General features: G+C 43.5%; 1 protein-coding gene and 1 long non-coding RNA gene across 3 annotated transcripts in view; both read right to left on the bottom strand.

Moving 5' to 3' along the window:
• caln1 (calneuron 1) overlaps positions 1-11580 on the bottom strand; it is a 49858-nt gene extending 38278 nt beyond the window's left edge. Inside the window, exons 1-2 of one of the 2 annotated variants that reach the window (XM_046389886.1) lie at positions 11562-11580; positions 2319-2440 (exon numbers count right to left, since the gene is read on the bottom strand). In XM_046389886.1, coding sequence (XP_046245842.1) covers positions 2319-2433 — 115 coding nt within the window. In that variant the 5' untranslated portion in view covers positions 2434-2440; positions 11562-11580. Of the gene's footprint in view, positions 1-2318; positions 2441-9944; positions 10329-11561 lie in introns of those variants that run through there. The other variant, XM_046389885.1, reaches the window with a different exon arrangement.
• A 2590-nt stretch (positions 11581-14170) lies between these two features.
• Positions 14171-17329, bottom strand: LOC124059671. The gene is made up of 3 exons (XR_006843412.1): positions 16835-17329; positions 15328-15425; positions 14171-14462 (listed from the first exon to the last, which is right to left on the bottom strand). It is a non-coding gene; the product is annotated as an uncharacterized LOC124059671 (long non-coding RNA).
• Positions 17330-24626: the final 7297 nt, after the last annotated feature.

The following is a 24626-nucleotide window of genomic DNA, read 5'->3' as shown; positions in this document are numbered from 1 at the left end:
AATTCATATGCTGCAGCTATCTCCACGCGTATTAAAACTCGACCCTGACAGAGTGTCTGGCTATTACCGTGTGCCATGCAGCCAATTTTCCAGGCGGCAGCTTAATGTTGCATCAATGGATTAATATTTTGGAGGCCTGCAGGAGTCGAGTTTGTTTGCCGTCTGTGAGGCTGCCACTGCTGACTCTGGCAGACTGTAATTGATCAGGTTTGTGTTCTACAGGCCCAGGTGATTACTCTCAGACACACTCCAAAGCAAAGGGTTCATAAACACAGCGTCAGCTACAGCGCAGAGAGAGAGAGAAGCCGGCAGATGTGAATGCTCCTGGTGAGATAAGCCGCCGAGAGAATAATGCATTTCTGTGCTTTGTTGGCTCAGATCAGAAAGCTGCTGCTTGTGTTGTAGCGCCGTATTGTCTTTCAAAGCTTCACCGACTATAAAACTGACTGAGGCGACTTGAATCAGCAGAGCCTTCCACAAGTCTGCTACTGGAACTGCAGTCCGAGCTGTCAAGTGACGGGACATGTCTTCTGAAGAACGAAGCTCCATATGTGTTGGGGATTGTGTGCAGTCAGTTTTAAGCAGTGGCTCCCACTGTGTCACTGTCACACTTGGTTTATACTTTGTCCGGTATATACTGTACAGATCTTCTAATCCTCAACATTTTTGTTGTTTTTCTATGGTAGCAAATGTTGTCCTTTAACTTTTAGTAATTGTTTTAGTTGTGCATCTCCCTCAAGCTGGCGTGAAATGTAACAAAACGTAAAACTGCAGCGAGTTTTTAACAATGTGAACGCAGCACCAAAGACAAGGTGCAGCCATTTCAGTCTAACGTTGAAAAATAAATGAACTGAAATTTAAGTGCGGCTGAAAACGTACACGTGCTTTTTGTCCTCCAGAAGAGGCATCGTGTTTAGATTATGTCTGCAACATTTACTGAAATTCTACTTAATAAATGCATCAGCTTGAAACAAACTCATGAAGTATAGTAGCAGCAGAAAATTCAGCAGAGGAGCGTTTCAATCCCTCATCCCCCATCAGATAAAATGTGGGCTAACGGTCTTCCGTGAATATGAATGTTGATTATTATTCTGTCTTACATCATAAACGAAGCATGACAGACACTGAATACGATTATCTGAATGCCAAATAACATTTGATTTAACAGAAAGGTGGAACCTCATTAATATTTGTTTCCCCTGGAGCAAAAACGTGAATAAAAATTATATTTATGAGCATTAAACAAAAAGCAATAGTAGTCAATGAGAAATGCCAAACAAGAAGCATTTTATTAATTGTTAAAAACCGAAAAAGCTTGAGGCTGCAGGGGGGAAAAAAGGCAGAATGATATGTGGGCTATCATACATATTTGACTGTTAGTGTGAGACCTGAGCTTGCTGGTTGCAGAGAAGTTAGTTTTAGCTGTAGGGTCCCTGAGGCTATCAAGTCCAAAGTTTTTGCAGTAGTTGGACTGCATGTGGAGGACCAGGCTGCTTCCCTGCCCAGTGGGACATGTGGCTGGGAGAGCAGGAAGAAGCAGGCTGGTCTTCTCAAGCAGCAAAAACCGAAAACTGTGGAAAGTCACCAAAGATTCGTGTCCACACAAAACAGTTTTCGAATGCTGCAGAGAAAAGCTGCTGTGGTGTAAACTCTGTCGTCTCAGCTGGAGCTGAGCTGCCCGATGCTGTTGCTGTTAGTCTGCTCATCAGGTGGCAGGAATCTGGTTTCAGAACAGTGTGTGTGTGTGTGTGCGTGTGTGCGTGTGTGTGTGTGTGTGTGTGTGTGTGTGTGTGTCTGGATCCTGGACACCAAGCTGCTTTCACAGTAAGTCCGACAGCGGAATAGCCCCCTTGTGAAACTTTATCCTGTAAATGCCACGTTTGCAAGATGATACTCCGATGCCCTGTTCACTGTGAAGGCATCATGGAGCTGCACTACAGAAAGCCGACAGAAACACTGAAGTAGTCTCATCGATACACTGTCTCATTGGTGTAAACTGGCAGGTTTGTTGCAGACTACGTTCTTTTACAAGTACCTGGAGATTTTCATTTGTCCTGTTGTGAATCTTTGGTGTAAAACTGCCTTAAACAGACACTCCCCAAGAACATCTTAATGCACCCCCCAATGTCCCTTGAACGCCCCCATGGAGAGCTGCTACCAGAGACAGTAAAATTTAATCTGCCCATCTTCATTTGTGGTAAAATGTGGATGATGATTACGGGGGATTAAAGGTGGGCAGCAGCAGCAGCCAAATCTCTTTAAACTAACATTAAGCATAAGACAGGACAGCAGCCAGACAGTTTACCGAGAGGCCTTACCATCAAGCTCCTCCACAGAGATGCTGGCCAGCACATCGCTGTCACTGTCCGACAGCGAGCGGCTCAGGTAGTTCCCCTTGTAGAGCAGGCCTGCCGTCACATGGTGGAACGGCATCTTCTCCCTGAGAAACAACACAAGGAGACATTCAGACAGCACTGAAGGAAAAAAGAGGAGCTGGCGAGATGTCTCCCTTGGGTTTCATTTTTTTCTTTTGGAAGATTAACTCTGAACACAAATGGCAATTTAAAGCTCCGCACATTGTTTCTACACAAGGTTTACCAGGAGGGGAGGGGATTCCCTCTGCAACATCACTGTTATCAGGCTCTCACATCAGCTTAATTAGTTATGAGAACTGACCCGTGAGGAGAACAAATCGTCTTTTCAACCAAAACTTAACATTAAGTCAAGTAAACGAAGTGGAGCCATAATCAGCAGCACGGAGCTGCTTTGGCCATTTGCGATCCCGGTGAAGCTAAAACAAATTACCATCGAAGGGGCAAAGCATAAACGAGATCCCTAAATGAAGCAGAACTCATTCGCTAAATGGAAAGTCACACAGTGAGAGAATCTCATAACTAGAGGTAAATGTGGTGAACGTGTGTGTGTGTGTGTGAGAGAGAGAGAGAGTGAGAGAGCATGCGAGTGTATACTGTATGTGCAAATGTGACGGAGGCAATTAATTATTCAATAAATCGAAGCCCAAGGGCACAGGAGGAAAATAAGAGCACACAGAGCGGAGAGATTTGGGTGCTCGCTTCCTTCTCTCTAATTGGATTTCGTCTCGATGAGCACTTGGAGGAGATGCTTGAGAGACTGAATGAGGAGCTCAAACCGGGCTGAGAACAGCGCAGAAAACTGGGCGGTTTCTCATCACTCGAACTTTCACCTTTTCAACCCCATATTTGTGCAGAGTAAAGAAAGCCACCGCATCGATGACACAATTTGACATTTAACACGCATCTAAAAGTGAAAACTAGAGGACAAGTGCAGCAGTTCTGCCAGGCAGCGAACCAAAAAACTGTCAGTTTCCTCCTACCCATCTCTTATGTAACAATTATACCCCACATTCACCTGGTAAATCATGGCCGTAACACACATACCGCTCTGTAACAAAGCATACTTAATGTAACAATGGGATTTTAAATTGTCAAGTTTTATTACTGTTATTAATACTCCATAAGTAAGAAGCTATTCTTCCTCTCAGCTTGTGCATCCTCCTAAATTCACCTAAATTCAACATGTTAATTTGTCATGTCTCAGTTGCACATTACTGCACGGCTGAGGCCTTTTCTCTTGATAAAGAGCTGCAGGTTTCTCGGGTTTCTGCACTTAATAACCCACCCAGTCCTGTATGACTGACAGATACAGCTGAGTATTTGAAGGCCCACTAAGGATTTTCCAAAGAACGATGTCTGGACTCGTACAAAGTAATCACTTATGTCCCACTGGAAATGTGCGGTGGTGTCTGTGCCTCTGCTCATCTGTGAATGAGTCTAAACAATCTCGTGTCTTTCTTCAGAATCGCTTACTGGGGTGTCTAGAAACAGCAACTGCACAAATTGTGCATGACTTTAATGTCCTTTTACTTCTGTTTCCAAACTTGACAAACTTAACAAATTTTGTCCACTGGGAAAACACAAACACAAGATGGTAATGTGTTGCACGGAGCAGAAGCAAATGGACTGTCAACTCAGTTTTTTAAATCAGCAGTGAAAAGAAATTAGGTTGGAATATTTGTCCATTATTTGATAAAATGCTGGTTATCTGTCGTTTTTTCTTCCAATACTTCAAGACTTCTGCGCTGCATGTCCAGCACCTTCTGCTGGACGAGTTTCACTGGTTAGCGCTGTCAGACATCCGTCAGCTCACAAATTGAAAACCAGTTTCCCGCATCTTTCTTGTTTGTCAGTTTAATAAGCATGCATATCAGGACGTCCGCAACTACGCCTAAAGCCTTTTTATGACCAGCTTTCCTTGCACGTAATGTCAGGATTTTTCATTTCCTTATTCATCAATTATTCAGTCACCTCTCAGCTGTCATTATGAATATTACAATCATCGCTCTTGTCCGTTCTCTCCGTATCGTCGTTACACAAACCAACTCACACGGATGCAATACATCTACTTTATAGTCAGCTGTTTGACACAGGTGTGTGCTGTCCCGGCTTTACTGATCACAACGATTTACCAAGCAGGAAGGGAATTTACATACAGACTGGACTCTGCATATCACTGTTGTTCAATTCAAAATGTTTTTTCATGAATTATTTTTAAAATGTGAGAGCGGAGGGGCAAAATGAGGGGCGGGGAAATGAAGTGCAGTAATGCCACGCAGCTCAAACTTTTGCCTTTTGGCTGTCAGTAGGCTTGTGCTTTATGTGTTGCGTTTGTGTGCTGTGAGGATGGAGGCCCGTAGTGGCTTCAATTGTGAGTCTTCTCACGTTTCTGTCACTCTGCATTCTTAAGTAATCTGCTTATACAGCTAAAAGCCCACACTAACCAGCACTGAGCACAGCATTAAACAACAAGGACCAGGATGTTGTTGAGCAACACAGCGACAAGTCAAAGAAATCAGAAAGGTGCATTTAGGAGCCACCCTGTTCTTTGTGGGCCTGGACATGACATGTGACGTGTTTATCTCTGAGTTTTGGACTTTTGGTCGGACAAACACAAGTTATTTTTCAGCATGTAATAAACTAAAATCTGATATATCAGTGAGCCGATTTCGTTGGACAGTATTGGCCTATCGCAAATACTTGAGGATTGGCGGGATTTGGCTGAAGGCATCGGCTGATTCACGTAAGCTTCCCCATCGGTGGTTCGTTCACAGCTGCGTGGTTAATGACATCCAATCACACCCATGCAGGTGTACGGTGTGGACATTATAACATGATGCTCACTGTTACTCACAGGCCTGTCGTTTGCTGCTGCAGCAGCAACACCAGACCTCCCACAAGGAATTTATTGAATTAACTGAGATTTAAAGTTCCTGTATGTTTGTGAGAGGAGTTTGCTCTCCCTGCAGAGCTCTCATGGCGCTCAGATCCTGAAATCTCCCTCAAAGAGCGGAGGATTTCCCACCAGCTGGAGCTTTTGACTTCAACCCTCCTCTTTGCACAGATGAGCCGACACCAGTTAACATGTACTGATGTATTTATTCTTTCCAAATAACACCAAAAGAGCAAGTGCACCACAGAGTACAAAAACGGACAAGTGCTGCACACTAAGAGGAAATTTTACTGCAGTATTTCACAATAATTTCTCACAAGGATATCATGTTTATTAACGCAGCAGATGAGTCGTGAGATGTGCTGAAACAGTAAAACAACTGATCTCCAGCCCCTGAGGAAGACGGCGTTGAACCGAGCTGCTCACATCCTTCAGCATCATTACACTTGATTAAACTGATCGAGGCCTCAGCTGAACAAGCTAATTTGCCCTTCAGGAGCGGAGATACATACGGTAATCACTTAATTCAGAAAATAATCACCACAGCCTGAATCAAGACCACATCAGAGTTTTTTCTCTCTTTTCCCCCCTCATAAAATGTCTATTCCTTTCATACTGTGATATATCAGTTCAATAGAAGAAGAGGCGAGGATTCTGGGATTTAATAGTCAGATTGACTGGCTGATAAAAATGAGCCACGGAAACGAGTAAGAGATAAAATCTCTGTATGGTACCTCAGTATTTTACTGAGCAAGCTGCTTTGATGAATTCTACATTTCCAACTCTTTAGGGATGTTTTTCCCCCTTTACAACAGGGCTGCAGTGAACGACTGGTTTCACTGTTGATCAAGTTTTGATTATTTAAAATATCAGAAAATTTTGCCAAAAATGCTCATAACAGTCTCCAAATTCAAGTGTGCAAGGTGCTTGTTTTATCCAAAACCCATTTTACACCTTCCAGAGCCTGCATGTCCCCTGATCAAATAATCAACTGAGTGTTTATGCTGCTTTGCTTTAAATAGCCTGTAAAGAAACTATGCTGTGTGAAAGCACAAAGGCCTGCACAGAGGAAACTGTTTTAGTGGAGATGTTGGATCTGGGCTGGCAAGAACAACGAACGCATGTGTAAAATCATACACGGGCGTGACACTAAAACCAGAATAAAGCTGCCCAGTTTTATGGGATATTCAATCAAATTTTACACCACGCTGAAGCCATTAGCTAATGCAGTTATCCAAAGAAACTTTCAGTGAGTGAGTAAGTCGGGATTCAGAGTCTGGCTCAAGGACACGTTGAACTGACAGGACACACGGTTGTTGATGGCTGCACTAGCTGTGATTGGCCCTGTGGAATTAAATCACAGGAGCAACCTGACGCTCTGCTGCTTCCTGTGCTCCGAGGCCGATGATCAACCCGACACAAGGCAGTTCATTTCTTAGAGCTGAGGTGCAAGAACTGACGATGAAGTTTGACAGCTCAGGAAAAAAGGCGGAGACAGATAAAAGGTCAAAATTCTGTAATTTAATTTCAGTAATACCTAACTGCCATGTGCAAAATAAACAATAAAATAAATTAATTGATTTTTTGACTTTCCTCCAAAAGCTAAGAATGACAACATCCACCTGAGTGAAGAAAACAGGTGTGTACGAGTAACGTCAGGAAAGATTTCCCACATTCTCGGTGAAAATGATCCAATTAGCTGACATATTGAAACATATTGCTCTGAGCTGAGCAGGCAGCACACACAAACTCCTCTTTCTTTCTTTCTTTTTTTAATTTGATGGATTACAGTGATTAAAAAACAAAAAATGACTCATAGAGGATGGCTGCTTACTTTGCTGGATTTAATGACGATGATGATGATGATGATGATGCTCAATCAGCCAGAACAGAAACAGTATTGACTACGTTTACTGTGTGGTTAATGGACTGTGCAGATTTCTTTTCAAAATGTCTTGTCGTAAGAGACGCTGAAGTTTCGAACATACAAACCACCCAGAGCATTTACCATCTCTCTGTTATCTAATGTTTTCTGTAAGATTATTTCCAGTCACCTATAATAAAACCATTTCAAGGTAGCCTGACAGTAGACAAACTATTACTGCATCATTAAAGGCCTTTTAAGTCTTTGCAGTGTTGTTAAGACTGGGTCACAGCACAAGCAAACCCAATTACAGCAGGGACATAAATAAAACACCTCCACGACAGTTGTGGGCATGCTTGAGAGGGAAAGCACTACTTGTCCCGACACTTCAAGGATAAGACAAAGATGACATGACTAATCAAAACACTTTGACCCTGAAGGAAAAAGCACTAAGCCGCAATTACGCCGTCGCCATTAAAATCCTGCATGTCCTCAAAGACCCGGCGAGGAACTGGGATGAAGTCAAGCAGACATCACTGATTACACACCTTAACACACAGCATGAGGGTGCAGTGGTGGAAAGTAACTGAATACATTTACTATTTAAGTAAAATTCTAAGGTACTTGTACTTTACTTGAATATTTCCACTTTATACTCCCATGTTACACTTCCTTTCCAGATATCATACTAATATACAGCAAAACATAGTTATGAAATTCACTGTGATAAAGCTACCTCTCTCACACAGGCCCTCTTCTAGAGCCAGTGACTGGTTTGTCCATTCTGGGCTACTGTAGAGACACAAGGGGACAACATGGTGGACTTTGTGGAAGAACATACTGATGAATATTATCATTCTGTTTCTCCCCCTAAATCCTCCACACAGGACATTTACAATATATCAGTTCTAATTGTGTTGTGATTTTTTTTTTTAATTTTAATTAATAAACTACTCCAAAAAAAATTAAAAAGAGCCAATAGGAGATGGATAGGAGTATGAATAAGATAAAGATAAAATGCTGTTGATACACAGCTGGTGAGCGGCTTCACCCTTTGGGAGGATGAGAAAATCAAATTTCAGATCCCTTCACTACGAGTAACCAGGGGGCTTTTGTGATTATTTCTTATGGCACGCGGTGTGATCAGATGTGGAGGACATCGCACTTAGCTCATCAGTGAGCGTAGTTGTTTCACTTTTGTCTTGTGTGTGAAAAACTATAACCTTTGCGTGTTTTTAATAAATATTATAATGGTAATTGTCTAAAATGGTGTGAAAATGCAGTTTTTAGGTCATCAACATCAAATTTTCTTGGGGGTCAGACCCCCAAAACACATGACTTCCATTCCATCTGTCTTGAAACTGGTCCTTCAGACCTACGAGTGCCAAACTGCTTTCTATAAGATGTGAGTAATCAGCCAAAGACCACAACAACAGGTCTTCGGTCCTGAGTTTCGACAGCTTTCTTCAGAACTTCCTGCATAACAAGAGGCCCAAATTGTAATTTCTCACATCAGAACCTGCAGCACAACAGCCAATAGCAGGGAGGCGATGATGACAGAGACACAAACAGAACATTGCGTACCGGCAGCAGACGCTCCATCCACAAAACCAACTCTGTGAAGAGGATCATGTCACAGTGACATCCTTCTATTTCTAAAGGAAAGTTTAAATACACATAGTTATCAGCAGCATGTAGTTCCCCTTTAAAGGTATAAAAAGACTGGTTTCCATAACACCGATGAACTGGCTTTCCTTCCCCCCCGCACAGTAAAACTGCTGAATTATAGCAGCAAATGCACTTTGCTTGGAGCGCAAATCCACACTGAATCACACAGGGCGGTTAACACTTCCTGCACCTCTCCTGGCCAGTTTGTTTCTTGTTTTTTTTTTTTGTTTGTTTAATAACGTTATCAAAAGATGTGACAGCAAAGAAAGCAAACCACCTGCTAAAACCTCCCAGACTGAAGTGTGGCCTCGTTAGCAGAATACTTAAAAAGTTTGCACCAAAAGAGGAAACTGTAGGAGCACGTTTTCAGTGTGGTTTAAACAGCTTTACCATTTACCATCACATGAACCCCAACCGGTCAGAAAAATGCACAGTTCAGAAAATGACAACAAAAAAACAGGCCAGATGATGGAATCTATAAACTGCATCAAGTCAGAAGTGGGGATTTCTGGTCACACGTTAATTTTATTGACACTCTTGGTGGTGTTTTGATATAGTGAGGTGGCTTGGTGCCGTGGACGGACCCGTGTAAGCGCACTGAGCCCCTGGCTATACTGTACACTGCTGCAGCAAACACCCAAAGGTGCCGCTAAATTCATCCATGTGAAAACAGAGCAGGTCCATCTCACATGTCATGATTGAGATGGATGAATTAACAAACTGATTTTTCTTAACCACCCAACTGCATCTGTTCCTCAGGTGTGTAAAACGACACCAAGTTATGCATCGCAGACAAAGCAAATGCGTGTGTCAAAAATCTGTCGCTGTAATGTACATAATGAGCTGAAAATCACTGCCAATGATCAACAACACATGCCTGAACCTTTCTGTAAGAGCATTCTGTGGTTAAATGACTTTCCATTTCCACGGACTGTGCACACAAGGTGCTTGAAAACGCAGCCATCTGGGCACAAAGACAATCTATCAAACTGTCGCTGCAAAACAGGAGTCAAACGCTCCCCAAACTGTGAAAAGAGAAAGGAGGCGTCCCGAAGAAGTGCCACCTCTGCACATATTACTGGCATGCTTCCTACAGCAGCGGACTCTTTCTTTGTCCCCGTCTCTCTCTCATGCTGAATCTTACCCATACTGGTGGCTTTGACTGTACTCAGCAGGATCCTGCAGCACAACAGGCTCCCTCGCCGGACTCTCCATCATGTCCACCGCCCCGTCCCTCAGGTACGGGTTGCCTGGCAAGTCTCCATTTACCTCAGAGTGCGTCCCCGGAGGCGGCATGCCGGTGGGCTCCACTGTCTGTGGATCGGGCTCTGTGACCTCCTCCTCCATCAGACTCTTAGATGCAGCAGTGCCTCCAGCAGCAGCGGCAGACTGCCTGTCCACAAACCACTGAGCCCGACTGCCGCCACAGTTTGGGCTTGTCCCAGAGCAGCGGCATCGGTTCCCAGAAACCCCGTTGTTAATATTTGAGCAGTGAGAGCAGCAGGTAAGACAGCTCCTCTCATGCTCCACTCCCTGGCTCCTCACACCCTCCCTCTCTGTGACTCCCTCTCTCCCCCTTTGCTCTCTCACTCACTCTCTCATGCAAACATTCCTCCACATGGGGAGACAGAATGGGGGGTTCATTAGCGAGTCCCAATGACAGACATACCCTGCCTGCCTGAGGCTGTGCTCACAAAACACAGAGAGAGAGAGAGAGAGATAAAGGCAAAGGAAAAAAGAGAGGCACACGCTGAGACAGACAGACAGAGAGAGAGACAGGGTGTAGACAGACAGTCAGTTGAGGAATGACACACCAACATGAGCTGACAAGAAAGAAAAAGACAGGAAAAAGTAGGAAGCAAGATTATCAAGAGAACGAGAGAGACCGTGACAGACACAACGCCTTTATTTCCCAGTGGATTGTGCTCACAGTGCGCTCTGCAGGTCAACACGGGGATGCTGTGAAGGTAAATCACACAGACAGAGAGACACCTCGCTGGGAGAGCGCGCCGTGCGTCACAGCGTGCGCCACCGTGTGGAGCAAGAACGCGCTTTGGACGCTGCGCAACGGGAGGATGGTGATTGTGATGGTGGGCGGCCGGCGGGGGGTCCACAGTGAGGGCTCTGCTGAGCCCCTTCACACCTCCAGTACATCACATCGAAGCGCGCGCGCACACACACAAACACACAGAGACACACACTCCTGTGAGCTGCTCGTCATCAGTGAGACAGAAACTACATGCATGCAACAGCTACGATCAGCACCAACAGGCATTAGTGTGGGAATCCTCATTAAAAGACCTTCTGCTCAGAATGACAGAGTGGGAGAATCATGGTGTGTTGTAAAAATCTCACATGCTCGCATCTGTCTTTGAATGCATCGTGTCGCGTTGAAAATGCGGAATCTCAAAGACGATTTATCTTCAAAAAATTTATTTAAAAACTTTATGAAACACCAACCAGACCATTTTGTTACTGCAGTCCTTGGCAAATCTCGTTAGGGCTTCACACAAAAAAGAAATAAAACATTTTTGACTCATTTCATAGCCCATTTCTCCCACCAGATCCACAGCATTAATCATCAGCCGAAATCTGAGGCGGATACTCGGACTCCTCTGAGTGGACATCAGCAGGAGCGACACGAACAGGTGTGGGCCTGCGGGGAGCAGCGCACCAAAGGCATCAATAGGCTGGAACAACAAGCTGCAGCCTATTCATTTCTCACGCAGAGGTAATTCATTGTCTAATACCTGCAATTTACCTTCGAGGGTGCTGAGCGTCTGAAGATGATCAGTCAAATCCGTTAATCGATGCCCGCAGTAGGATCCAGTTTAGAGACTTGTGGTGGACTCCTCAATCAGCCTCGCTGATCGATTGTGATTGTTTGTGTTATTAGAGAATTACTCCTTTATTTCAGGAAGGCAGTGCAGTCATTTCTTCCCATCGTTAAAAAAGAAAAGGCAAAAGAAATGAAAGGTCACACTGATTGTGTTTCCTTTTCTTCGGACGTGAAGACCAGCAGCGCGCGGCGCATTTAGTCGAGTTGCACTTTTCGCCAAACTCTCATCAATTTTTTAATTTCTTCTCTCATTCCACGTCGCATCCGGTCATATTCATGAGTGGTGAAGTGTAGTCATAAAGAAACATTTCACTGTAAATGTCCTTGACTCAAAGTAAAATTCCCCGGACTGGAGACGCGCGCACACACGTACAGGTGCGGAAGATTAACGAGCGCAGCCCGGCGGCTAAAGGAGACGCTCCGACCCGAATCAATACGCAATCGAACAGGAGCGCAGCGATTGGCTGTTATCACTCTTCTTCGCCTCGCTGGCTTTGTTGTGTCATTTTCTACTGGAGAAACTGCCTGCACCGTTTAGAAAGAGTTAACCGGACACGTTTCCCCCCCGACCACTTCCTCAGCTCTTAATTTTAAAAGCGAACATATGACAAACGAGCCAAAACAAGATAACTTTTTCCGGTGTTATCTTTCAAAATAATGCCCTCACTGCCAGCCATTAAAGCAGAACATCTTACTATTGCTGTGAAAAGAATCATTTCCCTCCGTAATTGACTTAAAGGGTCATTTTTATAGTTTTAATATTTCTTTGTTCTTGATTTTCATTTTCAGACAGATTGGTTTGACACTTTTATTTCCAAAATTAAATCATGTAGTTTCCGGTATTCTCGTTGTTTCTGATGAGCGGCCTACTTTTTCAAACGGCACCACTTTATATCTAAACTCTTTCCAGCATCTGTCTGGAATTTAATTACCAATGACGGAAAAAAAATCACAGGCCTGTATTTTAATTCTAATTATTTTATATTGAAACTAAATTCGCATTAAACTATTAAGTAAATGTTCACTGTTTTAAAGACATAATCACTATGTCTTTGTGGTTTCTCAAAACGGCTGTGGATTTATGCTTTAAGAAGGTCCAGTTAAGGTGGTTTTGGTTGGTTTTTGGTTTCTGGATCCATCACATACCTGAGAGGACAACCCTGAGCAAAACCCAGGACACAGCGAAGAGTCGACATCTCCCAGGAAGGGTGAGGCTACCTGGAGAAGGCGAAGCAGAGGAAAGTTGTGAGGGAATAAGACATGACTGCTGCTCTGATCTCCACCGCGACCCCAATAACAAGCAAAGGAAATGCCTGAACAAGTGATCATGTTGTGGCCCACAAGCATGTCACACATTTCCCTTTATTTACTGAGCATGCTCCTGAAATCAGTGGCAGGAACGTGCAAAGGAGCACGACAAGCATTTAGTTTGGCGATTTGCAAGCCAAAAGGCGTCTAAAAGCTAAAGATATGTGGCTGGCAGCGTTTCAGTAACCAAATTTCAGGAGTGTGTGGCAAGGAGCAACTTCACTGAAATACAATCAGTGAAAACAGTTTGGAGCAATGTTTTTCTACCCTTTTTGTGCCACGGCACATTTTGTACACTGAAAGAATCCTGCAACACATCAGTTACCACCCAAAAAGTCACAAAATGACACTCTGCTGCAGCCTAATACAGATCCAAAACAATGACAATACAGTCATAGCATTTATTTATACTCACTCAGTGTGAAACCTGGGCCTGTTCAGATGAGCACAAAGCCGATATCCCGGCAAGAACTGAAGAAAGAACACACATGAAGCTCTTCTTCACCAGCTCTCAGTCTCTGCTCACACTTCAGAGCATGCGTTTTTCCTTTTTAAAAACTTCTCCATCGCTGTCACTGCTACCTGTATCATGCATCACTAACTCTGGAACTGGAAGTGCCAGTGACTGAATTATAACACAGGATCTCGACAATGGCATATTATTTGCAAATAATAATTAATTAATTTTCATGTGTTTTAAGACTAATTAAGTGAAATCGGATCTCTCACGGCACACTAGCGTGCCGAGGCACAGTGGTTGAAAATCAGTGGTTTGACTAGCTATACGCAGAGGGTTAGAGAGAGAGTTCACCTTTTAAATCCAGCTGTAACTCAGTTTGACCTGCAAGTCACCAAATGAACTGTCGCTGCATTTGAGCCAGTGCTCGCACACACAAAGACCAACACGAATCAGTGGAGCTGATTTTCCGTTAAATCCCTGTGAGGTGCCGGTGTTTGATCACTTTCTGCTCACCTGCTCTCCTTCTTTATTTCTGTTCCTGTCAGTCTAATCACATGAATGCCTCTGTCTGATGGGGTATTGTTCAGTTTAATGGCTGTAATCTAGACTCAGAGTTTTGTGCCCACTTTTTACTGTCATGGTTACGACAATTATTTTTCACATTTTAAGGCATTTAAAGGGTTCTCGACCGGTGTGACTTAGTATGAGTCAGCATGTAGGAGTCACACGTCTTGTGAGTTTGCCGTAGACTTTGTTTGTGGATCTTTTTTTTTCTTTTTTTACATTTTTTTCCAAATAAAACGTAAAATCTAGAATTAAACTTATGTGGCTGTGACCTTTTGATTACCGTCCAAGCTTGGACATGCTGGACATACACGTCCAGTGGCAGTTTTGTCCCAACACTGAACACCTTTTATAAAGATGAGACAAAGCCTCTTGCATTGTAAAGCAGTGGCTCACTGTGTGGGGATACGTCTTCCACATGCTGAATGTCTTGAGGTCAGTGTATGAACGTCCTGGTCAAAAGGAAGTAGAAGCCACAGCTACATCAGTTCCTGTAAAGGTGAGAAGCAAGTGAAAGGAAGAGACAAAATAAACACTCCAGATAAACATTGTTTTGATGGCGTATGCAAGTCAGTGATCTGCAGCATTTCATCCAACACTTTCATTTTTACAGTGAAGCACACGCTGGAATCAGAGCGACAGGAAGCAGCTGCTTCGCCTGATTGTTGGTTCCAATCACTCAGGCCTGTTATTTACATGTAGGTTGATTTGGTCATGTGACCCTCATGTTATTATGAGTGTAAGGTAGATATTTTTAGTAGAAAAAACTTTGGTGACATTTTCTATGAAGATCACATCTATAGTGTGTTATGGCAGTGTATTATAATGCATCCATAATGCTTTATGACTTACAAACACACATAATGCTTTCTGATGCACTGATGCACAGTCATCAAACCTTACACAGGTGACAGGTGATGAATTAGAAGATGCTCTTGACTTGTTATAAACTAGAGGTATACTGATGGGCTTATAGTACATTATGGCTGTAAATATTCACCCATACTGAACAGTCAGCTGCAGTCAGGAGAAGTGTGAATAGTGTTGTATCACAGGTTATCACTGTGTGCGCTCAGTAAAGTGTAGTGCGTTTTCATGCAGTTAAAAGAATAAGTGATTATCATGTATTACTACTGAGGTGTGTACAGGTGAGCACAGGCAGTCATAATGTATGTGAACATAATGTTTGAGCATCAGGAAGCATTATGTGTGTTTATGAGTGCAGTCATAAAGCATTATGAATGCACTAAAACATACTGTGCATGTTTGCATTACTCATTATAGACGTGGCCTTGATAGCAACTGTTACCCAATCAGATAATGTTGTAGTCTAGTTGCTGTTCATCAAATACCCACACTGCACTTCAGGTGTTCTGTGACGCCAGCTTTAGCGAGAGCTGCTAACCCGGTGCCCATTGGTTCGTGTACAGGAGCCTGACGGGCAGGAGTTGGTTCTGTGGATGGTTGAACACAAATAAAACACTTAAGTCAGGATTGCTTTGTAAATGACCATAATGACAAGCCCATGATGTGTTACAGCCATAAACCTGTTTCTCCACAATAAATAATTAATAGCACAAATATGTCACATAATATATGTAACCAGGAGTCAGTGCTGCAGAGAACCCATAAAGACATGAAAATAAGTAAATCAGTACTTATTTAATTTAGGGAAAGAACTCAAAAATTGCAGTCTTAGCAGTTTTTTATCAGGTTGGGGTTTGATAGGTACCTCGTGCAGGGAACACAGTGAGCTATTCTGAGCTCCTGCTTTCATACACACTTGTACACACATGCAGCCACACTCCATGCATCGCATATCCAATCTGTGCTCAGTTCCCACACCAGTTCAGCCTCGGAAAACTCACCACCATGAGGTGTGCGTCTGCGCAAGTGCAAGCGCGACAGCATGTGCGGTGTATGTACACTGTGTGTGAGTTCTTGATGGAGTGAGTCACAGTATCTCTGTGTCGGCTTTTTTCAGGAGGGAATCTAATCAATGTGTCTGTTGTGAATTTGCTGGAATGAAACCGAAAGCCCTGACTGCTGCGCCTGATGGTCTCTGAGGACCACGAAGCCTCTGGCTGCTTTGTGGGGGGGCGAATATGATACACACAGACACGATGAACATTAAAAAATTATTATCACAGCCATAATCCTGGCTGCCACATAACCTGGAATTTTACTCCCTGAATTAAAATGAAGGCTTGGATAAAATGTTAGCACTGTGTGTTTTTGCAAACCGCCGACAAGTCAGATTTGTGTGTTTCAAACACATCACGGCAACATTTGTATGATACGAACAGACTGCACGCATATGAGCCGATGGTATTGAGAAGTGAAGGAGTCGGTGAAGGCTGCCAAGAAAGAGACCGCAGTTCGAGATCATTTCAACCAACCAACGGGTCAGCTTAGCACGGGGACATTTTGTGGCCCTCCTTTTTTGTACCATCATATCCAGCCATGTATGTGGTAACTAAGCAGACATTTTGAACAAGTTTCTGGTCATGTTAGTGGCAACAAAAGCATTTTTCAGGCAAAACATGATCTTTTTCTAACCCTAACCAAATGTTTTTGGTGCTTAAACGTAACCAGAACTTAAGCACAACTTTGTCACAGCCACAGTCCAAAGACAGACTTGGCAAACTGGCAGCTCTACACGTCCTGCTTTGCGGTTCTTGCTGCGAGGCGGTAAAACATTGTGCGAGAGTGAAATGTTAACACGAATAAGAAAATCTAAAAACACCCTGGATGTTTTCTGTTAACCTTTTCTAAACTGAAATTCCTGATGTGAATATGTTTTCTTTGAGTGAGTGAGTGCAACGCAGGAACACAGAGCAGTCAGCTCTTATCCTGCAGCTACCTTCTTTAATGACAGGAGGATCTGGGACTGGGGGTTCACATGGACCAGGTGACAGACGGGGCCTGACTCCAGGGCCAGCATGTGGCAGCTGCTCCGCTGCAATACAGAGAGGCACATTTGAATACTTCTGAATATATTACATTTTTACTGAATTACACTAATGTTTTAGGTGTTCAGCAGCCTGTCTGTAAATGTGACAGAATATTCCTGTTGGATCATGAACGAAAGAAAGTTACCATACAATGTGGAGAAAATGTAGCATGTTAATTGTGTGCAGTTGTTCATTATATAATAAAAAAAATATGCAAAAGAATGTCGTTGTCATTTCCGTGAGCCCACAAGCCACTTTGAAAGAAGATTTTACGAAGGAGCCACTTTAATGTTACGTAACTTGTACATTACATTTGGGAATGGAGTCTATTTTGATCTTTGCAGGGCTGCAGGAACATTTTGCTGCGTTTCTTAGTCGGGATAGTGTTCAACTTGCACTTTCAGGTTGTTGTTCGACTTTTCATTAGTTAATTAATTCTCTAATTAAGGATTTCTCAAATTAAAAACGAAAGTAAACACAATGTCAGCAATGAATTCCCAGAAGAATTCACATCAGCTCCCTCTGACGAAAGAGGCCCTGCTGTAATCTAATCCATATCATACATGACCTTTGACTTATTGTGACAAATAGGAACAACAGAGAGACTGAGCTGCATTGCCATCACAGCTATGAAAAGAAAACATATTATGCACAACCGTCGCCAACAGAAGTTCACTTCAGCACTAAATATTTTGTCTACAATATGTCATAATATGTTCTGATTTTGATGGAGGGGTCGGCGGTGGTCTGACAAGAGACAGCTGCTGGAGCCCATGTCAACCTACCATCAACAAGCCAGCTACCTCAGTGGACGCTGGGACATTTTGTAGCTGTCATCGCGGACATTTGCGGATACTTTGGGAGATTTTCCAGCTGTGTTTTGGCAACAAAAGTGCATATTTTCACTAAGATGTCAGGAGAGTTTCCAGCCATGTTTGGAGTGCCAAAACCAGGTATTTTGAGACAAAATATGATCTTTTAATAACGCTAACCAACTGCTTGATAGTTGTGGTCATTCTACATTACTACTGCATGCCTCAAGAAATTAAATGAAATTAAACAAAAAACACGCAGCCAAAATGAGAGAAAACCGTCAGAAGCTTAATTTTCTCTACTTCAGGTGTCGATGACGAGATTCAGATGATCGTTTTTAGGGAACTACAGAGACACAGTTACAGACGAGTGAGTTACAAACTGCCCTTCCTTGCATTTCAAAGTGAATCTCCAGTAGATAAGATGTAACCAACAGAGCAGCAGCTTCAGAGCAGCAAAGGTCTCCTCAGACAGCCGAGCATCAGTCTGCCGCTCCTGCTGGCTCCACAGCCCACAGCGATGACATGAAAAGAAACTTCTGCTGAACTTTAACCCACACTAACACAGTTTTTCTGGTGCAGTATTTTACAGTGTTATGTTACTCTTTCACCTGCTATCCGTAGGACAAAAAAAGCAAAATGGTCCCAGAAATGCAAAGGTACCAAAATCTTTTTTATTCATGCACATTTCTCTTTTTATTCATGACGACAGTCTTTTTATACTGTGCCAAAAACGAAGTGCAGAACAAACCCCGGGGCTCAGCTGTGCAGATGGAGAGGTACAGGTGTGTCCTACCCTGAATGAAGGCGCACAAATAAAATGACAAAACTCTCCTGGTTTGCAGCATTTCAATTGGGAGCAGACATGCTGTGGGATCTTTTCAGACAACTGGACCTCCATGTAACTCCACATATTTTTATGTGCAGTATTCTTCATGTTCTCACTGACATATACATGCACAAAAATACACCAGATTGACAGAAGCCTTTCAACATGTTGGCTGAGCTCAGAACATGTCAGGAACTTAATCTGCATGCTGCAACAATCGTGATCCAAGCTGAAATATTCCACAGGATATTGGGATGATATCTTAGACAGTTTTACCCGCTGTTCCCATCAGGAGCCTTTTACTATACACTGACACTTCCTTTACATTCATCACACCTGATGAGTTGTACTCATTTTCACACCGTCCTCCTGCTCCTATATTTGGTTGATCGTATTTCTGCCAAGCTCACAGCTCTCAGATGTAGTACATAAAGGACGCACAGTTTCTCGGGACGACAACCAAATGCGAGGCATCTGTGCTGAGTTGACTGGTCACGTGTTGAACGCTGCGATCACGTGCAGAGATGAGACCTACAAGGACTGACAGCCATCTATAAGCTCCACACACACACACACACGAAAGCTCCCATGATCACTCTAATACACAGGCAGGAAGCAAAACTATCACATGCACCTTACAGGATGCCGATGACTCTTATGGTGTTATTCCACGTTTTTATCTTTCTGTTTTCTCACTGATAGGCGTTTGGGGGTCTGAGTGGGAGCTGCAAGGAAATTATCCAGTTGGAATGAAACCCTCTGGGCTGTGGCCAATCTATACAGCGAAGCAAACATAGAGCTCAGCATGTTTTAGATGAGTTCAGGAAAAGGTTAGCAACAGTACAGGTGATTCTCACGTGTAGCCTTCTCTCATCAGCTTTCCATTCATAACATAATGTGTGCAAACATGTATACCGCAGTAGCTGTTCTATTACATAATAGTTGCATTTCTAATGCAATTAGACATAAAACTGTACATTGCAACATTATACAGTCAACTTGATGCACATTTTCACCTTGATGGCATCAACAGTCAAATGTCACTGAATTACGTAAAGCTGGCCCTCATATGTCAACCACTGCCTAATCAATTGTGACAGGGAATACGTCTTTATTTTGCTTTCAGTTCTTTTTATGAAATTGATCAACAGGGGGTGATTCATCTCTAAGCTGGCTTTTAGCCTGGCACACTGCCTGAAGTACATACACTCAATCAAGTACAGCAGACTGTGTGCCAAATCACAGACAGCAGGAAAAATGAATGTTATGGGTAAATATGCATCAGTCTAAATATCTATGACTTTTTTACAGCTGGAGATCAAGTATTGTGGGCACGTGGAACTGAGAGCCCAGAGCAACCATAAAAGCCACTGAAGGGACTACACATCCCATGTGGCCTGGGTGGGCTCTCCAGAAGGAGCTGTAGGACGTGGCTGGGAAAAAAACCAAAAAGGAATCACTTGGCTACTCTGCTCAGCTTGCTGCCACTTCAGCCCAGATTGGATGGATGGGACTAAGAAACAAATGAATGGATGGATGTCTTTACGTCTGCTCATGAGGGCTTAAGTGATACAGTTAATAATCTAAAGGTAAAGTTTGTACATCTGTGCAGCTGCTGCTGGATACAGCTGTGGGGCACATGAATGCTTTCCTGCTGACATTGCTAAGTATTTTCCTCATTTTTGGCCCCACAAGAAGAATTCATCCAGCAGTGTTCATCCAAGTTGTGTTTGTGTCCAAATGATTGATGTCAAATTCGTCGTCTGAATTCCAATATTCAATAATCCTCTTTCAGCTCTGGTTTGGTCTCCAGAGGAAAATATCACACTCTTCAGTGGCTAAATGTTCCACTCGTCATCACCTACTTCATTCTGTCTGCGACTTGGTGCTGCGCATGCAATACACAGCACAGTGAGTGTATCAGAGGTCTTCAGCTGAGACGTTTCCTGAGACGAAACCTGCTATGATCTAAATGTGGCTGAAAGCGATGATGATCCAAGTTCGTCACGACAAGCGACCCCATCCACCTTACATGCTTTCATTTAATTCATGATTAGTGAAGGTTTTAAACCAATCAGATCATACAGGTTGGATCCTGAGTACCTAAACATGTAAAGCTTCGGTGCGTTTCATTTGATTTCCTTGTGACTGACCAGGAAACAGCTTTGATCACTGATGTGTGGCCAAAAACGTGCAAAACAAACAGTTGCTACTGCAAAAACCTTCCATCAGTGGCAGCACACACTAACTCTGTGACACTGTGTGATAATTGTACTTTCCACAGGAGGATGAGTGCAGACAGCATCACACACCTGTGTATTACACAACCTGTGTCATACATTACACCAAATGTGTAATACACAGGTGGCATCCACAGCTCTCTAGTTTCAGGGTCAATAAAAAAAGCTCTCATTTAGAGCCGATTCAAGTGTCACAGGTCTTTATTTCAGTCCGTCTGCGTGATGGATAATAATCAGCTCAGTGCGATTCAGCTCACAGGCCGACCTGGCTTCTCGCCTGCTAACCTGCCTGTGCCTCATTCATCAATCAAACTCTGTGGGCTCAGCAGCACACAGCAGCCCACAGGCCACAGAGGCTACAGGAGGATGCGCTTCACCTGATGCCCACCAGTGATTGCTCTCATACATGCACACATGCAGCCTCACTGTGGGACAGCAACAACGTCTGATTTAAGAAGTGAGGAGGCAGAGTGTTTTGTACAGGGTTTGGGTTGCCGTGATCCCTGTCTACAGCTGTCGCCCAAACCACATTGCACCAGCCCCTTCTGAACCCTCTGGTGGGTGGTGGGCCTATGGGAGAGCGGGCCCGCGTTGCTTGTTTGGGCTGTACCCAGTCGGGTCCCGTGGGCAGAGACCCGGCCACCAGATGCTCGCCCCAACCCCCTGGCCTGGCTCCAGGGTGAGGCCCCGGTAACGCCACTCCAGACGACGTACACGTCCTTGTTGTCTTGTCTTATCTGGGAACGCATTGGGGTCCACCCAGAAGAGCTGGAGGAAGTGTCTGAGGAGAGGAAGTCTGGGCATCCCTGCTCAAGCTGCTGCCCCCGCGACCCGATTCCAGATGAAGCAGAAGATGGATGGATGGATGGATGGATGGATGGATGGATGGATGAGGACAGAGCGGCTTCATTTGTGATCTTCGTCTTATTTGTGTCAGTCATTCAAATGTTGGGAGTTTCTTGGCGTTTGATCTTCTCATTCTCTCTAAAGAAGATAAAGATCCCACTGGATGAGATCGCACTCTGATGTCAACATCACAGACACTGTGTACACTGAAGCTGAATGCATAAGTTCTAATTTCATCTTCTGTATTTAAATATGATAAATCAGTTATAAAAAAAAAAAGCATGATTAAATGCACAGCGCTTATAGCTGCAGGGACAATGAAATCCAACATTTATGTTATGACTATTTTAAAATGCAGTCACCCTGACAACAAGGAGCAGCAACCAAAATCAATTCCATTTCCTCTGCAAATATTATTGTTCATGAATGTGTGGACATAATTACCTGAGGACAACTGTTTTTTAATAGAAATTGATTAACTCCACAATACGATGACAACACTGCCAGATTGTCGTTCAAACCGGTCTGTTTACTTTGGTTGTTGTAAATTGTGTCTTTGTGCAAAATAAACAAAAATGAAAACATGTCTTCTTTGTGTTCTTTCAGCACATGTATGCAAAAATGTGGACATGCCTTCATTACCTCAATGCAGCATTTACTGTAAATACAGAGCAAACTCTTTCTCAAACTCAACCTAACTACAAGTGAATAAAACAGGAAAGAGTCCCTTCAGTCAATCTGCTACATTTATAAAGGAAACAGAACAAAAAAGATTCTGTAAAATGTTTTTCAGCACAGAGATTTGGTAATTCTTTAAGATGAACACTATATGGACAAAAGTATTGGGGCAACTGACCGTCACTCCAAGCGTAACAGCTTCCATTCTTCTGTGAAGGCTTTCCACAACATGTTGGAGTGTTTCTGTGGGAATTTGTGCCCATTCATGCAGTAGAGCATTTGTGAGGTCACACACTGATGTTGGACCAAAAGGCCTGGCTCACAATCTCCGTTCCAGTTCATCCCAAAGGTGTTGGATGGGGTTGAGGTCAGGACTCTGTGTGGACCAGTCAAGTTCTTCCACACCAAACTCATCCAACCATGTCTTTATGGAGCTTTGCTTTGTGCACTGGGTCACAGTCATGCTGGAATAGAAAAGGGCCTTCAACAAACTGTTGCCACAAAGTTAGAAGCACAGCATTGTCCCAAATGTCTTGGTGTGCTGAAGCATTAAGATTTCCCTTCACTGGAAGTCAGGGGCCGAGCCCAAACCCTGAGAAACATCCCGTCCCAATACTTTTGTCTGTATAGTGCAGTTTGAGGTGTTTGAACAATAATATTGTATAGTTTTTAAGATGGACACCATAATAGAAACATATTTTCTTTCAGTGCAGTCAAATACACCACCACCACCACAGACTTACAAACTGACCCCTTCTTGGCTCTCAGCAGTCTGGTTGAAAGGCACCGGCGCAGCCCTTCTGTCTGTCACTCCCTCCTCGCCATCGTCAGCCTGCTGGATCTTTCTTCTTTGAATCACTGAATCCTCCTCTCCACCCTCTGAACTCCAACTGCTCACATCCTCCCTCAAAGGCACCACAGCAGCACTTGAAGCAGTTCAGCATATTTGATGAAGCTGATGCCCCTTCATGATTTCTGCAGTTTTTTTGGATTGAATAAATTTGGACAAAAGTGTCAGCTTTAATGGCGTCAGGTTAGACTGGGAAATGTAGTAACCTGAATAAAAGATAAAAAGACAGTGAACGCTTTAACCTGTGAAGTGATCTTTTAATTGCATTTGATGGTGCAAAACTTTTGCGCGGGCTGTTCCCCTTTATTCGATGAGTCGTGAAACAGACCATATGACAGCTGAGCCTGAGGAGGAAAAAGAGAGAATGATCCAGGACACACAGCAGGCAATTAGCACATATCTCTCCTAATCGCTCCGCACCCACAACGCATTTCAACACTCATTATTGAGACAGATTTTCTATGATTCATCGCACTGCTGTGTGATTTACCACCAGTCAGTTGTCAGGCGAGAATTCATTTCACCATTAGAATGCAAATCCTCCCCCCAAAACAAAGCATCAATATGCGAGGCGATGCCTTCGTTAGACAGTAATTTGGTTAATTGAGTCACTTTGTTTAAAGAGGGGATTAGCATATGAGCTAATCAAGGTCGTTCCCCACAGCATCTGTCTCACACTGAGGCTTTACACTTCTGGGGCTGAAGGTCAGTTTTGAGCCAGTTGAATTTTTTTTGGGTCGTGTGCTACACAACCAGATGATGGGTGACAGACGTGAGATAGCAAAATGAATGGAAGGAATTAATAATGAACTCCCGCAGCACAGGAGGTCAGGTGTGCTCGTCTGTTGACAGAACATTTGTGTTGCTGGCTTGTAATCACAGCTGAGCTCCGCTGATGCTTCAAGTGATGTGAAAAATGAATTGTGGTCCAGGAGGAGGAGGAGGAGGAGGAGGAGGCATCAATACAGCTGGAGCAGAATACAAACACTCAGCATGGAAATCATGCTTTTCTGCTACAGAGATGACTGCTTTTATTACACCACATCAATTATTTATCACATTATTGTATAGAAAAATCTTATTAGGACTGAACAAAAATTTAACTCAACTGGAACGATATTTGCTTCAGTAGTAATATAATCATCAACAACATAACACTGTGATGCTCACTGAATATAAAGCAGCACTCGCTGCATCCACATTTTCCAGTGCGTCCAGTGAAACAACTAAACTCTTCTGTCCACACAGTGCGGCACAAGACAAGGGGGTCCATCGCGTTCGAATTCATTTTGGGCTGCTGATGTCATTTTCAGCAGTTTCCTCTTTGGCAGAGAGCAGCTTGGCATTTGGTTCCTGCTCCCCTCAGTCCTGTTGGTTTGACAGAGTGCCGACGAGCTCATCGCTGCGTGTCTCAAAGCTTTTGTGTACGGCCAGAGAAGCAAAGGC

Source organism: Scatophagus argus, chromosome 5 (assembly GCF_020382885.2).
Source record: "Scatophagus argus isolate fScaArg1 chromosome 5, fScaArg1.pri, whole genome shotgun sequence".
Taxonomy (NCBI): Eukaryota; Metazoa; Chordata; class Actinopteri; family Scatophagidae; genus Scatophagus; species Scatophagus argus.
This window is presented reverse-complemented; position numbering and strand designations above follow the sequence as displayed.